The following is a 22,549-nucleotide window of genomic DNA, read 5'->3' on the forward strand; positions in this document are numbered from 1 at the left end:
TATCCATTTTCTGACTTCTTTAGTTGTTTTTTAAAAAGTAGCCACAGACTTTTAAAAAACAAAAACTTGTTCAGGCTTTTACAGTCTCTCTCTGTCTTGGTCTTATGGCAGATGCTTTTTAGTGTTTGTTTGTTCTTAATTTATTTTTAAAATTGATTTTAATGTGTTAATATGATTTTTTTGGCATTTTGTTATATTAATTTCTGTAAATTTCCTTAAGATGAGTTTTATGAAAGGTGATACAGAAATTGATGAAGCAAGAACTGGAATTTGAACCCTAGGCCATCATACTGCACCTAACTCTGCATCCTAGGCAATCATGCTGCACCTGAAACTCTTTTAAACCTTCATCACTACATAGCCTAGGAGTCTGCCAACACGAACTTGAGAGAAGGATTATGCAAACATCCACTCTCCCTATGCACAGGTATCTACATTTGACTTGGGTAGTAGGGAAATGCATGACACAATGCCAACTGGCAGGCATGACGGTCCAAATACTTACTGTACAAATCCAGGTTAAATATCTCCTCTTCTGGGCTAGCTTTGGGTATTTGTATTAGTGCTGTGTATATGCCAGAGTCATCCTGACAGAGATTCATAATCTCTAGCATTTTACAATCCTTGGAGACCTTTATTCGCTCTCTAAGTTCAGGTAGGATTACCTGGAGCTCACATGGCTGTTTTGGTTTCACAAAAGCAATTGTCTTTAAGCCACCTGCTTGATTTTTAAGCCAGGAAATGAGCTTGATTTGGTTTGTAGTCCGCAGATAGAAAGTTACAGATTCTCCCAGGACTCCAGTCACTTCCTCAGAAGCTTCGTCTCCTCCTGAGGATTCTGCAAGACCTAGAAGAGGACAGAAGAAATCTTCAAGGACCAGATACATGATATCATCACTGTGGTTGAATCCTCTATCAGAACTCCTAGTCCAGCTCCCCAAAGAAACTGCTGTGGGCATAGGAGAACGTTTAAAATGCCTCTTAGGCTCCTGAGCAAGGTACTTGTGTAATAACTCCAAATGATGTCACAGGCACCCTACAATAGGTGCCTAACACATTCATGCAGCAGACATCCCCACAAGGAAAAATCCTCACTGGTTGTGTCTGTTGGAGCAAGAATTACAATTCTCCAGCAACTGCATTCTCTGTAGTTTGTGTACTAGGGTGGGAATGGTGCTTAGCTGACAATGAATCCTCTAAGGTTGTCCTGATAGCAGCTTCCATTCCCTATGTTCCATAAGTGAATGCAGTGAGGCAAAAATTGACTACTGCTGAAGAAGTCCTTATGAGTTATGATCGCACATGTAAGGTGCGATTATCCATCCCACACAACTTTTAAACAGGAAGGAGCTCCCTCCAGCCTCTGCGGCTAGTAACCCTAGTGTGTGTGCAATGCATGCATGAATTTATTTTGGTCCTAGGATGTTCATAGACAGGATTTCAGACTCTTCTCTGAGACATTTCAGGTAATAGAGGTAGCCTGATCCTGACCATACTTTTCCTCACCTGTGTAATCTGTTCTGCATACATTTGTGCGAGTCCAACCTTACTTGAGTATATCCATTGTGCACGTGACAGGCATATTTTTATCTAATCTCTTTTCTTATTTTGGAAAGCTAATGAAAAACTTGCTTGAACAAAGATAGTTTTCCTGCAAACCATCAGATAGTTAAACCAAATCCTACAGAAATCCTCAAAACATGCAATTGTAAGCAGGGGTGTATCTAGGGTAGGGCAGGCAGGGCAGGTGCCCCGGGCACCACTTGAAGGGGGGTGCCATTTTTAAAAATGAAAAAATAAAAAATAAAAAATGGCCACTGAAAACAAAATAGCCACCACACATGCTCAAATGGCCTCTGTGAGACTCTAAGCCATGCCAGGCCTCACAGAGGCCATTTGAGCATGCACAGAGGCCATCTTGTTTTCAGCGGCCATTTTTTTAAAAGAAATTTAAATTGTCACCACACATGCTCAAGTGGGCTGTGTGAGGCCCTAGGCCTTGCCAGGCCTCACAGAGGCCATTTGAGCATTTGTGGCAGCCTCCAAAATGGCCACCGCGCCTATCTTTTCAGGCCCAAACAGGCCCAAAAATCAGCCCGGGATCGGCTGCTGCGGTGAATTAAGAAGCCAGCGGGGGGAGAGGGAACCTTTGCAGACCCCCCCCCCACAGCCTTTAGGAAGCCCCCCAAAGGGACTACAGGTAAAAATTATTTTTAATTTAATATAATATAAGTCACTGTACACATATTCAGTTTGGCACTATGTGCAGAGAATCAGGGTTTGTGAATACTGAGCTGAAGCTTATGAGCTAGGATTGTATTCATTTCCTCTTGCTTTGCTTCTTGTGATAAGTGAGTTAAATGTGATGTCTTTAAAATATGGCTATTAATGGTGAGTTTGTCTTTGAATCCATGTGAAATCCTTTATATTAAGGCCACTGGGAGTTTCTTGCTCTCTTTCTCTCATTTTAACTGTCTTTCTGAAATACTAGAATATATTCCAAGCACAGTTTATTCTGCATATCCTTTAATTATTTTCAGAGTATCTGGGAAAAGCCAAATTCTCCATTTATTTTTAAAACGTATGTAATGATGCTACAATGTATAGTAGAGAATTAGACAGGCACTTCTGTTTAGTTTTCCAAGTACACCTCCACATAGTATTTGGGTATTTCATGAGCCCCAGACTACTGAACTTTGTAGTTTTCCAGCATTTTTTGGTCTGGCTAGTCCACTGCTTAAAAGATTAGCTAGCTTGACTTATATTTTGGAGCTGATATTATGGTAAAGTTATCTGAAATATGGGTGTCAGATATTTGGACATGGGGCGCAATTTAAGTGCTTGCCCTAGGCGCTATTTCCCCTAGATATGCCTCTGATTGTAAGACTCAGGCCTGCTCAGTTTAGGTCCCCCAGATATTTTTGGATTACAACCCTCATAATCCCCAGACACAGTGGCCTATAGCTAGGGATTATGGAAGTTGTAGGACAACATGTGCAGGAGGGCCGAAGTTGAGCAGCCCTAGACAATTCAATGTTCCATGCAAAGACAAGTGTAGGGGGAAATGCAGATATTTACCATTGACGGTCAATTGGGTCCCCTTACTGGAAACAGAGGGAAATTCTGCATCACCAGCCATACATACATAGAGTCCAGAATCGGCTATATCAGCTGTCTCCAGAGTGAGATGACTAAATCCTCCGAGATTAACAATATGAGTCCGGCCCGTGTTATGTATTTCCACATTCCTATCCATTTCCTTCTTATACCACTTAAGGAACCAGTTGGTAGAGATGCTTCCCTTGATACTACATGTCATGCTCAGGGTGGATCCTTCTGCCACATTCAGAGAGGCAGGCATCTGAATTACGGAAAAGGGTGGAATTTCCAGTGAGGATCCTGAAAGATATGAAGAGACAGCACGAAAAGATGAAGGATTAAACTGTGACACTCTCTCACACTCACACTGCATCCATTAGGAAGCAGATTCTGGAACATAAGAGCCCTGAAGGTCCATATAGGCCAGCATCCTGACCCTAATGGTAGCCAGGCAGGTGCTTCTGGGGAGCCCATAAGCAAAGCATGGAGGCAGCAGCCTTCCCCTAGCAACTGGCATTCAGAGGAATAAGGTCTCCAGTGTGGAAATCCCATTTAGTGATCATGGGAGACCATCATGTTACCTTTTTAACATAAAAAGGCACCTTTTTAATGTTGTGATTCTCTTTATTTAGCAGGGGGAGAGTAACTGGCCCTATCCACCCCCAGCACAGTACCTCCTGTGATTGTTGCTGGTGTCTATCTTATGTTTCTTTTTAGATTGTGAGTAGGGATGTGCACAGAGATCTTTGACGCCAGCGGGGGTAGCGCTTTAAGGGCGTGGGAGGGTGTATGCCGCATTTCCCCCGCCGGCGCATTTCCCCCGCCAGCACATTTCCCCCGCCGGTGTGCTGTCGGATTTAAGCCCCTCGGGGCGGCAGCGTTCCTCCATGCTGCCCCGTTTCTGCCATTGGCCGGAAGTGGCCGGAAGTCGCGAGTGCGCGTGCGCCTGTTGTGCGCGCCCCTCTGCCGTGCACGCGCGCGCACATACAATGGGCGCACGCGCACTCGCCACTTCCGGCTACTTTCGGCCGATGGCAGAAATGGGGCAGCAGGGAGGAACACTGCCGCCCCGAGGGGCTTAAATCCAACAGCGCGCCAGCAGGGGAAATGCGGCAGGAGGGGTGAGTACACCCTCCCCCGCCCTTAAAGTGCTACCCCCGCCGGCGCTGAAACGGCCCCAAAACCGAAATGTTTCAGAGGCCTTTACAATGGCCTCCGAAACATTTCGGGCACATGCCTAATTGTGAGCCCTTTGGGGACAGGGATCCATCTTACCTTATTTATGTATTATTTCTCTGTGTAAACCGCCCTGAGCCATTTTTGGAAGGGTGGTATAGAAATCGAATTATTATTATTAATAATAATAATCCTCCAGTGAGGCACTACCTTGGCATGTTTGTGGGGCTTGCGTGCTCTGAGTAAGGTGAGAGCTATGCCAGAGGTCCAACCATACTGGACAGGTCTCACCAGAGGAGCCAGACAAAGAGTGCCTCTCCCATCAACAATATGGTGAGACGTAACTTTAATAAATCTATACCGGATCGGTCATCGCCCGGGTCAACAAGGACCGCACCAGGTGCTGGAGTCCCTGGACATCTGGTAGCAAGTGGGCTACAGGACTCAGGATCTTCAGTTGAGCAACCAGGGCTGGGGACTGCAAGGTTACTGGAAGAAACGTCGCTTAACCAGAAAAAAATATACAAAAATGCCAACAAGGAAATAATGATCTGCCATTACAAGTCTAGTCCAACTAGAAGAGGTTATTTTAAAAGAATGTACCAAATTTGGAAAGAGAAGCATCCAGATACAGAAATAACAGAACAAAGGCTAGCAGACCAGAGAAGATTCATAATAAGAAATAAAGTCTTCACAGAAGTTGAGCTGGAAGAACTGCAAAGAGCAACACAGTCTCAAGATATGGAAGAAGAATTATCACCAACTGAAGAAGTTGCTCAGGCGCAGGTGGAGGAGGTGTTGGAAACAGAGGATGCCACTGTTGCTGAACTGTTTCAAAATCAAAACCAGGCAACCTCCCCTTTGCCTTCACCTCCCCTCCCCTCCGCCATATATTCAGTAGCGATATAGCAATGGAGTTTGGACTAGACAAGTGTGCTGCATTAATAATGAACAGAGGAAAAATAACAAAAACAGAAGGAATAGAACTGCCCAATGGAAGCAACATCAAGAACCCAGAAGAGAAAGAACATTACAAACACTTGGGCATTCTCCAGGCTGATAACATTGCACACACTGAAGTTAAAAGAAAAATTGGAAGTGAATACATCAGGAGAGTTAGAAAAATCCTCAAGTCCAAACTCAATGGCGGGAACACCATGCAAGCCATAAACACCTGGGCTATACCTGTTATCAGATACACTGCAGGAATAATAGACTGGACCCAGGCAAAGCTAGAGACGCTAGATCGTAAGACCAGGAAAATAATGACCATCAATCATGCTCTACACCCCTGCAGTGATATAGATAAGCTATACGTCCCTCGCAGCTCAGGTGGAAGAGGAATGCTACAAGTCCATCAAACAGTAGAGGAGGAGCAGGGGCGTATCTAGGGTGGGGAAGGCAGGGCATGTGCCCTGGGCGCCACTTGAAGGGGAGGCGCCATTTCTTTCTTTCTTTCTTTTTTTAATTAAAAATGGCCGCTGAAAACAAAATGGCCAACGTGCATGCTCAAATGGCCTCTGTGAGGCCCTAGGCCATGCCAGGCCTCGCAGAGGCCATTTGTGTATGCGTGATGGCCATTTTGTTTTCAGCAGCCTTTTTAAAAAAAAATTATTAAAAATTATGAGCGTGCCCCCACCCAGGGGTCTGCTTTGGCCGAAATGCCCCTGGCGGGGGCCAAGCAGATGCCTACAAATGGGCACGAAAGCAGCCCCCTCCCCCTGCATCACAGTTCAACCCACACAGCGCTAGCGGGGAGAGAAGCCAGAGCACTGAGAAGCCCACCCACCGGCCACCACAGCCACATATAAATTTAGAGGAGGAAGTGCAGTGGTGAGGCTGGAAAATAGGGGGTGTGGCTTTGGTGCTGGCATGGGGACCCCTCAAAAGAACTTTGTCCCCGGGCCACTGGGGGACTCCCTACAACTCTGGACATACTTCTAAATAAACATGCACAGGATTGTGCTGCCTACCTTTTAAAAGTCATGTCATTGCTCACAGTAACTCATGGACATTTACATTTCACTATGAATGAGGGTGAGGAATGGCACAACCATTAAAAGTCGATGGCCCTGATCCAGAAAGAAAGAGAGGTGTGTACAAAGCCTTCCATGGTTATCAGTTATGCTGATGTGTGAATGCCACACCGTGATACCCATCTGAGCACTGTTTTGCTGTCTAGATGTATTTTTAATGCATTCACACCCAGAGCCAAAAGTTACCATGTGTGATGAGTTGTCTATAATTACAGTGGCTGAAATACTGTGCAATATTCCACCTGCCTTGTAATGGAATGTGTATGCAGTTGCATAAGCACAAAATGCAACAATTGTGCAAATGCAGTTGTGCGATGAATGGCCATTGGAATTAAGTTATTAAGTTTAGTTATATTGCTTTTAAAAGGTATAATGGGATATCACCCCAATCTTAAACTGTATATATGTATATACATATTTTAATGTTTACTGGTTTTTACTCTCTGTTTGGTCAATGACTGTAAATAAAATTACATTACATTACATGGCCTTCTGCCATGCAACTGCATTTGTGCAATTCTTGTGTTTTGCACAACTGCACTCTCACGCAACTATGCACACGTTCCATTACAAGGCATTGCGCAGTATGTCAGCCAGTTAGATTAGTGCCACTGCCAGCCACTGTAGACATTGGGGACTCCTGAGATTGGGTGAGTGGCGTGCAGGTCAAGTGATGGGTGGAGCCAAAGTGGGTGGTGCCAGTGATGGTGGGTGGAGCCAAAGCGGGGCATTGCTAAAACCTTTCCTCCCTAAAAAAACAAAAGCAATATAAGCACTGCGGAGAAAGCTTCAGCTGGTGAGCTTTCTCCTGTCCCCCCCCCTCCGCTGACTTTTTACTTGCCCCCCCCAACTACCTATATTCCTCCCCCACTCCCCTCCACCCTACATACTGGGTGAATATGTATGTATAATTGAACATATTGTATTCTATGTATATCCTGCATTCTTTTGTTGCTAAGGTAAGAAGCACTGCAGCAGGCCTTTTGATTTCACTAACAATTCAACCAACCAAACCACAACAATAACTATAGCCCCCATAACAAAGTTCTCCACAATAATTGTTACAGTCTTGGGCCTAATACTTGCGTTAAAACTAGCAGTCAAAACAACCCTAATATTACACAAACATAACCAACTATACAACTTTTCAAACCAACTTGAGTTCTTTAACATGACTGCCCACCACAACCTACCAAAAACAACAGTCTTTATTGGACAAAATCTCTCAACCCATCTAAACAATGTGTTATGAAAGCTCCCGGTGGGCTCTCTCCTGTTTTCCCCTAGTGGGAAAGCTTTCTGACCGACCGTAGTGCCAAATGGAGCCCAGTTATAGTGACTACACCGCCTTAAGTGGTGCAGCGGGGAAATGTTTGACTAACAAGCAGAAGATTGCCAGTTCAAATCCCCACTGGTATGTTTCCCAGACTAAAAACCTATATTGGGCATTTCGACTCCTGGCACCCACAGAGCCCTGTAGTTTTCTTTTGGTAGAACACAGGAGGGGCTTACCATTGCCTCCTCCTGTGCAGTATGAGACGATGCCTTACAGCACCTTCCTATATCACTGCTGCCCGATATAGTACCAGTGGAGATTCGAACCGACAACCTTCTGCTTGTTAGTCAAGCATTCCCCACTGCGCCACTTAAGGTGACTGATAAAACAATATACTGGAGAGTAATTGCAGTGCTGTTGGTGGCAGCAGCCGCCAGAGGGGCAGGAAGTGAAGGATACATACCAGCTGACAGAATGTCAGCAAGACATTAAGCAAAAGCACTTCCAACAACAACAACAACAACAACATGTCGTTTTAAAACAGAGGCAAAAATAATAGCTATAAGCGAGCAATAGCTAGAATGCTCCTGGCCTATCCCCTAAAACTGTAAGAGTAGCATCCTTGGGAGGATTCATCCATCCACTGTGGGGCCATGAGCTGCCATGGTGGGTCTTTGGGGAGGCCAATAGGCGGTCCCTTAGTCCAAGGTTCATTTTGATGTGCAGCTGGGTGCATTCTATGAAGTGCATTTTTTAAAAAATGTGCAGTGGAAACTAAGATGTTGTGCAGTTGGGCCTATGGAGTTTAATAAGGACATACTGTAGGTTGTTTCCAAAGATGTAACGGGGTGGGGTGGGGCAAGATATTGAATATTGTTTGTTTTCCATTTCATAACCTTATACAAAAAGTACATTACAGCCTTCTGTTTCTCTCTCTCATTCTTTGTGAGGCACCATCATTTTTCTTGCTTCCCCTCTTTCTTTGTCCTTCTCATTTCCCCCTCCTTCCCTCTCTGTCACTTTCTATTCATTTGCCTCTTCCCTTCTGTTAGCAAATGCTGAAGGAAGGGGATGCTTGTGGATAGGGGTGGGCTGCAGCCACTGCTAGTGCAGAGTTATAATAAACCTGCATGAGTCCTCTGTAACATCTGAGTCCTCTGTAACTCATGAAAGAGTGCAAAGGCAACAGCCACACCCATTGCATGTCCCCAGCATCTGGGATTCAGCCTGTGCACCTGGAGGTTCTCTATAGCCATCCTGACCAATCACCACAGAGGGGCCTCTCCTCCTCCATGAATGTTTCTAACCCCCTTTCAAACCCATCTAAGCCAGGGATCATCACCACACCTAGTTCCACAAGTAAATTGGCTTTCTTTTTTGTGTATTCTGAACAGAGACGGGCCTTAGTGCTAAATGTGATGTAGAGGGATTTCCTAGCTAAGGGACTTCAGCAAGTAATTAGGTGGAAAACATGTGGGAAGCAGGGAAGGCAGGACAGGGGTGACTCTCCCCTGGTGCTTTGACACTTTGAGCTGACAACCAAGACAGTGTTTGGATTCAAACCAGAACCAGCATGGCCAGTAACTGATCTTGCGATCTCACAGTCAGCCACAGAATTCTGCCGTCATGGTCCCCCTTGGAGACCTGCAAGGATTCTGCAGGAGGCTCACCTGGCAGCATTCTAGATAAGCTGCAGCATCTTTGATAAATTGGCTGTCAGTTTATCATCTGCTTATCATCTTAGCTGTCAGGATGGGTGGCTGCTGGTCATGGGTGAACTGTAGGTAAGTCTCCGGCATGATGGGGAAGCAAAATCTAATGGCTGCCTGGATTTGGTTTTTAAAGATGCCCTTCCATTGTTTTACATGCCATTGCGCTCCCTATGTGAACTTCAGTGGTCACAAGTTCACCACCAGTATTCACACCACACAGCTTCTCCTTGAAATGCAGGTGGCCCTCGAAGGTCACTTGCTGGGCTGATTTCCACTGTATTTCTTAAGCTTACAGGTCCTAGACCTGTGAAACTGTAGCACCCAGGAGCTACTGGCTGGCCCCTGTGGGCCCACTTGGGGTTTTTTTTTTGGGGGGGGAATCCTGCCCACCAGTTGAAGCTGACTTCAAAAGCTGCCCCCCCCCCAAACCCCCATGTTATTTCCAAGAACATGCCTAACCTTTTCTTCTTTCATGTTCCCATAGGTCTCACCCAGAGGCAGAACCAAAGTGAGTTGCTTTCCCCCCTCTTGACTCCTCTTAATGCTTTTGGCTCTGATGTGGCCGTCTGAAGGGATGGGTGTGGAGGGGGTTGTTCAGACATAGCCCAAACCCAGGTAAAAGTGTGCCATCGAGTCGGTGTCAACTCCTGGTGACCACAGAGTCCTGTGGTTGCCTTTGGTAGAATACAGGAGGGGTTTACCATTGCCATCTCCCACACAGTATGAGATAATGCCTTTCAGTATCTTCCTATATTGCTGCTGCCCGATATAGGTGTTTCCCATAGTCTGGGGAACATACAGGCGGGGATTCAAGTTGTCACAAATATAAACCCTCTTATTCAAATTTTAAAAACCAAAACAGTATGTATGTTCTTTTAGCTGAAGTATCCCCCTTTGGGGGGGGGCGCTTTCTAAAAAGTTGAAAATCTTCTCTGGAGAGGAGTGGGAAAGCTGGCCGCATATCTATAAACTACGAGAGTGGGTCTGCCCCCTGCCCTGTCAACCAGTCAATCCCCAAGTGAAAACAATCTGAGCAAAATGTAGTGAGTGACTTTCAATAGCAATTACTTTCACTGCTCCCAAGTATTGAATCATCCAAAATTAGCAGGGCCTTCTAGAAGGATTATGGGTGAGGGCATGCTTGGGATGGCACAGCACCCCCTAGGATTACTGGGGGGACCCCTCAATTTCCTGTGATTCGCTACTAAGAATGTTTCTCCTTATCTCTGCAGGGATGAAGATGAAGAGGGGGCACAGACTGGTAAGTGGATGACGAGAGTGCTTGCTTCTTCTCAGGGCTCCTCAACCCCCCAGGGAGTGTCTCCTTGGAGACCTGTTTCACTTTGACAATGGAGAGAGATAGGCAGATGTCCATCTGATGGATGAATGGCAGGAGGGCAGGTTCATCCACCTCTATCCTTTGCTGCTGGCACTTGTTGCAGACAAAAGTGTTGGAGGAGACCAGGGGGCCTGGGCGAGTCACATCTGGATACCCTCCCTTCTAGGAGAAGATGGGGAAAGGGCTATGGCAGCAGGCAGGCAGGTTTGGTAATTCTCCCTTGGAGGTGGTGCACTTCTGGAAAAGCCCTGCAAGAACCTTTGCCCACACCCAGCCCCAAGACATCCTCTGGGCCTTGTTCCCCCTGCCTTGGAGAAGAGGAAGCTAAAGAATGCTGGTGTCTTGTTTCCAAAGCATCTCTTTTTTTGACAATTACATGGGTCAAGATGGAAATGGAGGCTCACCTGCAAACAAGGGCAACATTTCCTGGCCAATGAGCTCTGAGATCAGTCCAAAGAGACTCTTTCTTTCTCTGATCCCAGTTTTCTGCCCCTCGGAGCTGGGCCTGCATTCCTCAGATCATAGCTATGCTTCCTGCTTATGGCATCGAGGCAGATTTTCAAGCCCCACCCCTACCCCCGCACATAGGTCAAAAGGCTGTAACTGGGGGTTGTTGCTTCAGCCAGAGAGCAAATGCATTGTTTAGTCCATCTGAACCATCAGCTCCCACTCTGCCCAAAGGAGAAGCCTCTTTCCTCACAGGTATGGGAGGGCCCATAGTCCAATAGTGGAACAAATGCTTTGCATGCACAAGGTCTTGGGTTGAGTCTTCTTCATCTTCTGTTAAAGGATTTTAGCTAGCTAGGAAAAGGCTTCTGCCCAAGAGCGGCTGTCAGCCAGAGTAGGGCAAAGTGAACCAGGGGTATGACTTGGAAGAAGGCAGCTGCATTGGTATGTTCAGCAGATAGAGCCTGGCCATTGCACTCCCTTCTGAAGCGTAGTTGGTGAGGGCTGTCTTGCCAGTGCTATGCAATGTATTCCTCTTCATCCCTTGCTTGTTTCCTTGGGTGGACCGCCTCACCCACAATCCCAGGCTGCATCCCAGCTGGTTAACCTAGGCAGAAAGGGGAGGGAATTTCTATCAGGGCTATGGGCCATCCTCATTTCCAGATTCCTGCTTTATTTCCTCTCTTTCAGGTCATCCCAGAAATCCGACCCATGTTGCCCCGTGTCCTGGGGGACCCATGTTGCACCATGTTCTGGGGGACCCTCTGGGGGAAGAGCCCAATGAGGCAACCTTGGTGCCAGGACCCCTTCCAGGACTTCATGTCCCCACTGACATTCTGGGGAAAGAGCTCAATGAGGAAACTTCAATGCTAGGATCCCTTCCAGAACCTCGTGTCCCCACAGATATTCTGGAGGAAGAGCTCAATGAGGAAACGTCGGTGCCAGGATCCCTTCCAGAACCTCATGTCCCTACTGATATTCTGGAGCAAGAGCTCAATGAGGAAATGTTGGCGCCAAGATCCCTTCCAGGACCTTGCATCACCAATGACATTCTGGGGGAAGAGCCCAATGAAGCAACCTTGGTGCCAGGACTCCTTCCAGGACTTCGTGTACCCACTGACATTCTGGGGAAAGAGCTCAATGAAGCAACCTCAGTGCCAGGATCCCTTTCAGGACCTCACATCACCAATGACATTCTGGGGGAAGAGATCAATGAGGAAACCTCAGTGCCAGGTCCTTCCATCTCCACTGGCACTCCAAAAGAAGCAGCTTTTGTGTCAGAGCCCTTACCAGAACCTTCCACTGCTGACAATTATCTTGAGCAAGTAGTAGAAATCCTCACAGGATTACAGCATGACTACGTCCAGCAGCGTAAGTATTGTGGCACCTCAGAACCCTTTTGCATAGACACCCAGCACAAAGTTCAGCTGGAGTTTTGATACTCAGCCCAGATGATGGACCAAGCACTAGCACTGCCCCTTTTTGCAAGACACCAGCACTCGGCCTGGTCAGAACATCAACACTTGTTCCTTTTTGCTCTCTTTGTTGCAGAAATGAGGGTTCGCCGCATTTCCCAGCAGTTCCCTCGTTCTCTCCGGGCCATCAACCTGCAAATTGGACACACACGGACAAGGCTCATCCGCAGTGAAGTTCAGCTGCAACGGTGGGGAAAGGAAGGTACGTTTGGAGCATACCCCTGAAGTTGCTGCTGGGCTAAAAATTGTTCTTTTGCTCTCTGTTTCCTTCTCCTGAATGTTGAAATGTTTGATTTGAGTCTGCATCTAAGTTTCGGAGGGGAGGCCTGTGGGTGGGTTGTCAGTGCTTGCTGAACTGTTCCTTCGTTTTCTGTCTTTCAGGTGACCAAGCTCGGATGCCTGTAATTCAGACAGCTTCTCATGGTGAGCAGTGAGGGCAAGTGATGGCGGATGTGGTAGTATGCCAGCGTTTGCGGCTGACCACCTGTTGCTTCTTCTCTCTTGTAGATGTTCCTGAAGGCCCTGCTGCATGTCTCCGCCCCCCTGGGTCCAGTTCATTATTATCTTCTGCCTCACTGGAAGTTGGCTCCATCCCACCCTCCACCTCCACCTCTTCTTTCCTCCTGCATCCCTCTCCCCCTCCTCCTCCCCCACCTCCTTTAGAGCCGGACCTCAGCAATGTAGAAGAAACTCTGCAGAGTTTGATGGATTTGCAGTTCCATCAGCTGAATGACCGTAAGTTTCATAGAGGCAGCACCCCTTTTCCATCCTCATTGTTGTTTTACAATCTAAAACACTTATAGTCTAAAAACAGAGATGGGCAAGCAATAGAGGAAGGAGAGGGAAGTTGAGGTGGGACAAGCGGGGGAACGATGTGTATGTATTTCAGCTGCACCTCCTTAGGACCAGGGAGACCCGGGTTTGAATTCTCATCCAGCCATGAACCTCGCTGGGTGACTTTGGGCCAGTCACTTGTCCCGCAGTCTAACTTAACTTTTAGGGTTGTTAGGAGGAAAAAAATAACCATGTATACCTCCCAGAGCTGCTTGAGGAAGAGCAGAATGTGAATACTAAATTCATGAATGCTAATAATATGAATGCTAATATCAGCCCTTTTGAGTTCAAGCTGGGCTGAAACAAGAAACCAAGGAGGATGACATACAATTGTGCTTATCACAATCCTCCTTATAGCATCGTCAATGTACATGGGCAAAAGTTCCCGGCCACCAGGAGCATACAGTCTAAAGTTTGGCTTTGGAGAGAGAAGTGAGGAAGAGGAAGAAAGCATAAGGGGCATTCAGTTCAAGCTGATGGAGCTGCCTCTGCTGAGGCATTAAGCCAAAAGCTGCACAGAGGAGGTGGGTTGCATTGGAAGGATAGGAGAGAGACGTGAGCCCACATGAGTGGCGGTTCCAGACCCAAGGGTCAGCGAGGGAGAAGAAAAAGAGTAGTTTTAGAGAGCAGGAGACCTCCAGGTGGCTGAAGACAGAAGCTGGAGGAGCAAAAACCAACCTGACGGGGTGCAAGTTGGAGGAAGGGGGAGGATCAGTGCAGAGGGACAGGGTGGGGCATAGCCATGGTGGGTTTTCAAGGTAGAGAGGAGAAGTCTGTGCTGGGCATGGAAAGGGACTAGAAGTCAGTGCAGGGACTGGTATTGTGGAGGACTGGCCCCTTGACACTGTTTGTTTTCTTTCCTTCAAGGCCAAAGAGACCTCCGCAGCTGCCAGGAATGTTTGCAAAACCTCAAGGCACTGAGGGGACAGCTCCGGAGACTGCGGAGCAGACTGGCAAGGGTGGAAGCCACTATGGGGATCCTGGTTCCTCCAAGGGAGCTGGATATTGATGAGGAAAAAGAGAAAGATAAAAACCAGACAGTGCTTCATACATAGGTAGCAACAAAATGCTGCATATTTATTTTAAAAATATTAAACATTTGTTTTAATAGGATAGGATGTAGAGATAAAACAGCAATAGAACATGCATATTTACTGCTTAAAAATTAAAAAGTTGATTTTAAAGAAAATAAAGTTGTCTTACTTTGAATATTCTTTGGGCAGAGTTGGGTAAAAATGTCTTTGGGTCAAACCCAGCCACAGAAAAGGCTCTATGGCCAGTCCACTTGGGGCCAAGAGATGTTCTGAGAAGTTCAAGAGGTAGCTCAAGATAGACTGCTCCTTGCCAGGAGGCTTTTACAGAGCTTGTCTGCCCCAATATGTATGGCTAGGAGGCCTGATTTTGGCCCTGAAGAGGGATCTGCCTCTTGTGGAAGAGGATGGAGTGGTGATGCAGAAGGGGAAGCTTGATTTAGGGCAGGGCTGCACAACACCAGCCCTCCAGCTGCTGTTTGACTACAGTTCCCATCAACCCTGCCTATTGGCAAGTGCAACTGGGGACTATGGGAGCTGTAACCCAACAACAGCTGGAAGGCCCAAGTGGTGCAGCCCTGGGTTAGGTGAACCAATCAGGGCTGCTGGGTGGCAGGAATAATGGAAAAGAGGCCAAGTGTTCCAAATGGGAAGGAGGCCAAATGTTATTCTCCAGCCCCCTTATTTTCCACCAAGAGCCAAAGCAGCGGCTGGAGGCTTGGATCCAGGCAAAGAGTCAAGCTGAGTGACTTATTTGGCCCTGGGGGAGCAGCTAGGAGGTGCCCCCCCATTTCCTTTGCAGGAAGAAAAGCCATGGGGGTGGCTCTCTGTAGAGCATGACACTCCCAGTAGAGAACAAAAAAGGCAACATCGATATCTGCCTCCTCCCAGGGCCTTCTGGCCCTGCTGATCTTCCAAGGAAAGAACCAAAAGAAGCAACCTCCATATCAGATCCCCTTCGAGGATGTTCCATCCCTGCTGATCTTCCAAGGCAAGAACCCAAAAGAAGCAACCTCTGTATTAGGCCCTCTCCCAGGGCCTTCCATCTCTGCTGAGACTCAGAGAAAAGGACCTAAAGAGGCAAACTCTGCATCGGGTCCCCATCCAGAACATCCCATCCCTGCTATGAGCAATCTCCCAATATGGGCAATCCACACTTGGGGGAAATAACTCAAAGAGACAGGAGACGACCTCTATATCATGGTAGCTCTGCACCAGACCTCCACCCAGGGCAATCCATCCCTGCTGATACTTCAGGGAAAGACAATGAAGAGGCACTCTACATAGCAGGCCCCCTCCCAAATGCAGGATCAGCAATGAGAATATACTTTTAGCCTCCAGGCCATTTTTCTGCAAGAGGAGAGAGAAGGAAAGCCTGAATTGGAACACTTGTCACTGCAGATGCTAGATTTGATATGACTATGAAATAAGACAGCAATGCAGGAAACGCTGCATTTGAGCCTATCTTAGCTACACAGCTCAGTGACCAAATGCCTGTCCTTGACCATCTCTAAGAGCCCTTAAAGATGGTCAAGGACAAAGACATGTTTGCTCTTGATGCTCATCGTGCATGCATTGGGAAGAGTCATTAGAATCAACAGAAGGTGCCTTGTGAATGGGATACATTGGGCTTAGTACCTAGAAAAACACTTGAGCATAAGAGTGCTGTGTCCATGAATGCAGTAATCATGGGCGGAACTGGGGTGGGGCAGCAAGGGCAGGTGCCCTAGGCGCCACTGAGGGGAGGGTGCCACGTCAGTTACTGCCACCCCCACCCCATTGCCCACCTGCCCAGCCCCAGGGCCCCTCAGCCACTTGCCATCCTGCTTGCCTTCTGCGAGGCCTAGGATCCTCCAGGGGCTGGGCCTGCAAACTGCAGAGCAGCTCTTCTCTCCCCGCCTCTCAGCTGATCGGTGGGTGTAGGCCTCCCTGAAGCCTGAACTCGGCAGGCCCCAAGGAAGCCAGGAAGAAGAAGGCAGGCAGAGTTCTTTGCAGCAGCAGACCCTCTGCCCAGAACATCCAGCACAGCTTTTGCCAGGTACTGTGAATTCCTTTTTGTGGTTTACTCCCCCCCCTCCCATATATAGGGATCTTCTTGCGATAGGGCTTTGATATGGTGGTGGTGGGAGTCTGAATATTTAATTTAAAACAGAGTGGAAACTTGGCTGGCTTTAAAAACAAAAACTATCTTAAAAGCCCTATAAGTGGCTTGTTTCATGGAAGAAAATTACAAAAACTTCTGGAACAATATTATATTTATTTATTCATTCATTCACTCATAAATGCACTTATGTTCAAGTTGTTTTGCAACCCAGAAGGTCTGAGTGAGAACTGTGAAGCATGTGTGTGCTTTTATTTTATTTTATTTTATTTTTCTTATGTGTGAACTGCTCCCCAATAACTTGCAGGGACTTCAGGGTAAATCTGGCCAACATGTGAATGCAGCACCTCCATTCCAGAGGAGATGTGTGTTAAAGTGCTTTAAAAGCCTCGTGTGAAAAACCTCCTGGAATCAAACTTTACTGAATTTGTTCAGAATTCTGAGAAAACAAACATAGGCTCACCCTGCATGGTTGAAAGTCTCCTTTGCTAATCTGCAGCGAGGGGGTCATTTTAATAATTAGTGTTTCTAGTGTGTTCTAGGCATTAAAAGTAGCACAAACATATAGTACTCAATGTATATCACTATATATTGTGAAGTGTGTATTCAGTGAAATGTATTTCCAGGCAGCATACTTATTTTGAAATATCAGACTTAAATCCTTGGGGGCCTGGGATGTGTGGAGGCCCTGGACTCTGAGGGGCTGGGGGCCCATTTTAAAATCTCATCTCTGGGCCCATTCCAACCTTGCTATGCCCCTGGCGGTCAAACTCCCATGTAGAAGATGTGTCTCTTGTAAATTGACCCTGAATTTTCCATCCATGACTGGGATATCTAAGAGTTACAGTCAATAATAAAAGAACAGCACGCTGCTTGTGACAGGAAGGGGCAAATTACAATGATTTCTTAGTCTGGCAGGGGCTGGTTTTGGCCCTGGCAGAACTTGGCTGTCTGCTCCTGTTGCAAATGCCTCTGTCTAGTGTGGCAAACTAATGTATCCTCCTCCCTCCTGGTGTCAAAGTAAGCACTAGTGTGGTGAATGCACATATACCCCATCATGAGCCAACTATTATCACAAGACAAAGGCTGGCAGGAATCCTTCACTGGTTTATAGACTCCCCCCGCCACCTTCTTCTTCCCCTATTTTGCTAGTGGCTATTTGGGCAGGTGATCCTCTAGGACAAAGTCATGTTTTTTAAAAAGCATGAGATGAGACAGAGAAAATGACACTTGGAATCCTCACATAACTTCTGACTGTTGTTCTACAGGTAAGTCTCTTACAGAGATGGCTCATGTTTTCAGGTTTTGATCAACAACCATGTCTAGATGGTACAGTGTTCCTTTTAACAGGGATTTCCAGATATTGTTGGCTACAGGTCCCATCATTCCTGTTTGGACAGGGGCGCAATTTCACTGCTTGCCCTAGGCACTATTTTCCCTAGATACAGCTCTGAGGAGGAGAAAAGAGGCCTTGAAGAATATATCAAGGACAGTGAAGAAGATGCACTTAAAATGGTCAAGAATGAGAAACTATTCAACACCAATGAAACAAAGCAGGCCTACAAGAAAGAACAAGTCAAGAACCGAGCAGAAAAATTGAGAAATAAGCCACTGCATGGTCAATATTTGCACAATATAAGTGGAAAATCAGACATCACCAAGACCTGGCAATGGCTTAAGAATGGCAACTTGAAGAAAGAAACAGAGGGTTTAATACTGGTTACACAAGAACAGGCACTGAGAAAAAATGCAATAAGAGCCAAAGTCAAAAAATCCACAACAAACAGCAAGTGCCGCCTTTGTAAAGAAGCAGATGAAACCGTGGATCACCTAATCAGCTGTTGTAAAAAGATCGCACAGACTGACTACAAACAAAGGCATGACAAGGTAGCAGGGATGATACACTGGAATATCTGCAAAAAATACAAGCTACCTGTAACCAAAAATTGGTGGGACCATAAAATTGAAAAGGTTGTAGAAAATGAAGATGCAAAAATATTATGGGACTTCCGACTACAAACAGACAAACATCTGCCACACAATATACCAGATATCACTGTAGTCGAGAAGAAAGAAAAATAAGTCAAAATAATCGACATAGCAATACCAGGGGATAGCAGAATAGAAGAAAAAGTAATAGAAAAAATCACAAAATACAAAGATCTACAAATTGAAATTGAAAGGCTGTGGCAGAAAAAGACCAAAATAATCCCAGTGGTAATTGGTGCCCTAGGTGCAATTCCAAAACAACTTGAAGAGCACCTCAACACCATAGGGGCACAGAAATCACCATCAGCCAATTACAAAAAGCAACATTACTGGGAACAGCCTATATTCTGCGACAATATCTATAACAACAAGAACAATACTGATAACAAAATTCAGCCATCCCAGGTCCTTGGAAAGGACTCAGTGTCTGGATAAAACAAAACAGTCAATAACACCTGCCTCACTGTGTAAGCAAGACATAATAATCATCATCATTAAATGCATCTCTCCTCCTCTGTGTATTTGCATACTGCCCAGAGATGCAGGTTTTGGGCGGTATATAAATACATTAAATAAATAATAAATATATAATTTAGCCACTCCCAGTTTCTGTGCCATCTTAAGCCCATGGCCATCACTGCTACATCCTGTGGCAGTGAATTCCATAGGCTGATTCTGCACTGTGTAGCCTTCTTTTTGTCTGTCCTGAACCTACCACCTAATAGTATTATGGGGTGGTGATCCGTTACAACATTATGAGAAGAAATTAGGTTACTTTCACACACCCTTCATCCTGTTAACTGCAATCATAGCCTCCCTCTCCCTTCCTTTTGTGAAGCTTGGCTCCAGGACGTGGGCAGGCAGTCCTCTCAACAGGGTTGGATCCCCCCTCGAGAGCAAAGCTTCAGACCAGGCTGGGGCCTGAGCTCTAGAGAGGCTCAGGTTGCCTGCCTTCCAGGCTGTGAGGCAGGGATACTTTCAAGGGGCTAGAATCTGCAAGAGCAACTTGCTTATGAAGGCTCAGAGGCTAGAGCTGGAAACTAGCTTATCAGTGTTAACAGATGGGGATAGTTTTTCCCTTGCTTCCATGGAGACCCCTTACTCCTGAGGAGCCCTTTCTGGGAGGAGGCAGGCTGAGTGACCAGTTGGTCACTTCACTGTTGCTGCAACTCCATTTGGATGAGGGAGAATAAACTGGATAAGCAAGATAGACTGGACAGGGAGAATAACTGAATAAGCTGGATGAGGGAGAGTCAACTGAAGCTGAATCCAGATAAGACGGAGGTACTTATTGTGTGGGGTCAGAACTCTAGAGACGATTTTGATCTGCCTGTTCTAGATGGGGTCACACTTCCCCAAAAGGAACAGGTTCGCAGTCTGGGAGTACTTCTGGATTCACACCTCTCCCTGGTTTCTCAGGTTGAGGCGGTAGCCAGAGGTGCTTTCTATCAGCTCCGGCTGATAGGCCAGCTACGCCCGTTTCTCAAGATCAATGACCTCAAAACTGTGGTACATAGCAATAGCACTTACATTTATATACCGCTCTATAGCCGGAGCTCTCTAAGCGGTTTACAATGATTTTTAGCATATTGCCCCCAACATTCTGGGTACTCATTTTACCGACCTCGGAAGGATGGAAGGCTGAGTCAACCTTGAGCCCCTGGTCAGGATCGAACTTGTAACCTTCTGGTTACAGGGCGGCAGTTTTACCACTGCGCCACCAGGGGCTCTTTACATCTGCTGGTAACCTCCAGACTTGACTTTTGTAATGCACTCTATGTGGGGCTGCCTTTGTACGTGGTCCAGAAACTTCAGTTGGTTCAGAACACAGCAGCCAGGTTGGTCTCTGGGTCATCTCGGCGAGACCATGTTACTCCTTTACTGATGGAGTTACACTGGCTGCCAATAGGTTTCCGGACAAAATACAAAGTGCTAGTTATAACTTACAAAGCCCTAAACGGCTTAGGACCTGGGTACTTAAGAGAGTGTCTTCTTCATTACAAGCCCCACTGCCCATTGAGGTCATCTGAGGAGGTCCGTCTCCAGTTACCACCAACTCTGGCAATTTTCAAAAAACACATGAAAACCCATCTTTTCACCCAAGCTTTCGCAGCTTCCTAATATTTCTGGGTTTTAATTTCTAGTTATTTTTAAATTGTTAAATTGTTTTTAAGCTTTTGTATATATTTTTAACTGGTTTTATGTTATTGTAAACCGCCAAGAGACAAAAGTTTGAGGTGGTATACAGATTAGATAGATAGATAGATAGATAGATAGATAGATAGATAGATAGATAGATAGATAGATAGATTTGCATCCACTGATGTTGACAGGCATGTGGACTGGGTCCCTCTTCTGGGTCAGACTCAAGGGCAGGATCAGGAGGCTCTGACACTGGGGTTAGCCCCCCACCAATGGCTCAAAGGGGGCTTCAGGGAGTTCTTGTTCCTGCGATTCTGCTTCCATAACCTCTTCGGGTCGGGATCCCCAGGCCAGGATCTTCCATAACCTTGGGGCCCACATGTTCCGATGTTGTTCTCTGGGGCAGTCCTCTGGAGGATTGTTGGGCCCTTCACTGGTAGGCAGAGCTGGAGAAGTGGGTCTCCTGCAAGCATGGCAAACTCGAGGAGTGCCTCAGACACTTCACCTGAGCTCTCCCCAGGTTGATCCAGCTGGATCATGACACTTTTTTTCTGGGCTAAATAACTCCCATTATTCATGGGATAGTGCTCCAAACTCCTAATCATTTTGATTGGCCCTTTTCTAGGCCTCCTTCAGCTCTAAGATTCCCTTTTGAGAATGAATGACCAGAACTATTTAAAGGCATTATGATACCAGAAACTGGGTTTTCAATCCCTTTCTTAATATTCTACATTCATTGCAGCAGGATATGACCTATTCATTGAGCTCTCCTCCATGAACTTAAGATCCATTTCCTGGTCAATCACTACCCCATCAGTCTATAAACTTAGGATTTTTTGCCCCTGTGTGCATTACTTGCTTACATTGAACCTCACTTGCTATTTCATTGTGCATTCTTCTACAATTTGGAAAGATCTTTTTAACAATCCTTCGCAGTCCACTTGGGTTATTACCATATCTATTTATCTATCTATCTATTCTCTAACGTGTACCCATAACTAATCCCGTGAGTGGCAGCTCTCACAAGAGTTTGCGAGCAGAAGCACCGTGGTGATTGGGCAGTGGAAATTCCATATGCAGATAGGGAGGAGGAGCCTGTGAGAGCAGAAGCACCATGGTGATTTGGCAGTGGGGATTCCATATGCCGATAGGGAGGAGGAGCCTGTGATGGTTAAGGACAATTGGAATGCAACTGTTACTGGTTGGGAGATGTTCTTGATTGTAGAGGAGAGGAATCTATATATATATAAAGGATAGTCGGCAGGGGTCTGCGTAGAGAGGGGTCATGAGGGAGAGAGGAAAGAGCCCCTTCAGGAGAAGGAGGCTGCCGTTGTGTGAATTAGATGAGGAAACAACATGAACAAGATCTGTTAACTCAGGAAGGGAGAGAGAAAAAGAGAGAAAAATGGGGGAAAGAAGGGAGAGGAAGAAAGACGGGAAGAGCGAGTGGAAGAGAGAGAAAGAGAGAAAAAGAAGGGGGGAGGAAAGAGAAAGAAGGAAGGGCGAGGGACAGGCCCAAGCTTGTCAGTGACCTGAGGGGCATGAGTGGCCATGGCGGTGCCTGTTGGCAGCAAGGAAGGGCCCAGTCAACCACTGCTGCTGTTTGGGGCTACTGAGGCCATTGGCGGAGGGAGGCAGGCAGGCAGGATGGGCCAGGGCCTTTCAGTGGCCTGAGAGGAACAAGTGGCCATGGTGGTGGCAGCAGCGAGGAAGGGCCCAGTCAACCACGGCTGCTCCTGTGGGGAGGAGCAAGAGCTTGGCTCGGGGGAAGGGAGGGAGGTCTCTGGGGATAGAGGGCTCCAGCTTGGCCAAGAGGCACCAGCAACACGACAGCCACAACAAAGATGGGTGAGGGGGATGGCGTAAAGTGATGGAGGAGTGAACAAGAGAGG

General features: G+C 46.6%; 1 protein-coding gene across 1 annotated transcript; it reads left to right on the forward strand.

Annotated features, from left to right (window-relative positions):
• The first annotated feature begins 290 nt into the window (after nt 1–290).
• On the forward strand, nt 291–14,666 carry LOC128330702 (uncharacterized). Its single transcript, XM_053263928.1, has 9 exons — nt 291–427; nt 764–998; nt 9,784–9,807; nt 10,532–10,560; nt 11,776–12,456; nt 12,637–12,762; nt 12,942–12,983; nt 13,068–13,295; nt 14,262–14,666. The coding sequence occupies exons 5-9, from the start codon at nt 11,823–11,825 to the stop codon at nt 14,447–14,449; spliced, it is 1,218 nt and encodes a 405-aa protein (XP_053119903.1). The 5' UTR covers nt 291–427; nt 764–998; nt 9,784–9,807; nt 10,532–10,560; nt 11,776–11,822; the 3' UTR covers nt 14,450–14,666.
• Nucleotides 14,667–22,549: the final 7,883 nt, after the last annotated feature.

Source organism: Hemicordylus capensis, chromosome 6 (assembly GCF_027244095.1).
Source record: "Hemicordylus capensis ecotype Gifberg chromosome 6, rHemCap1.1.pri, whole genome shotgun sequence".
Lineage (NCBI taxonomy): Eukaryota > Metazoa > Chordata > Lepidosauria > Squamata > Cordylidae > Hemicordylus > Hemicordylus capensis.

Coding starts and splice junctions, on each gene's coding strand:
- LOC128330702 (XM_053263928.1), top strand. CDS start 11,823: ATGTTGCACCATGTTCTGGGGGACCCTCTGGGGGAAGAGCCCAATGAG. Junction 12,457..12,636: donor GCATGACTACGTCCAGCAGC/GTAAGTATTGTG, acceptor TCTTTGTTGCAG/AAATGAGGGTTCGCCGCATT. Junction 13,296..14,261: donor GTTCCATCAGCTGAATGACC/GTAAGTTTCATA, acceptor CTTTCCTTCAAG/GCCAAAGAGACCTCCGCAGC.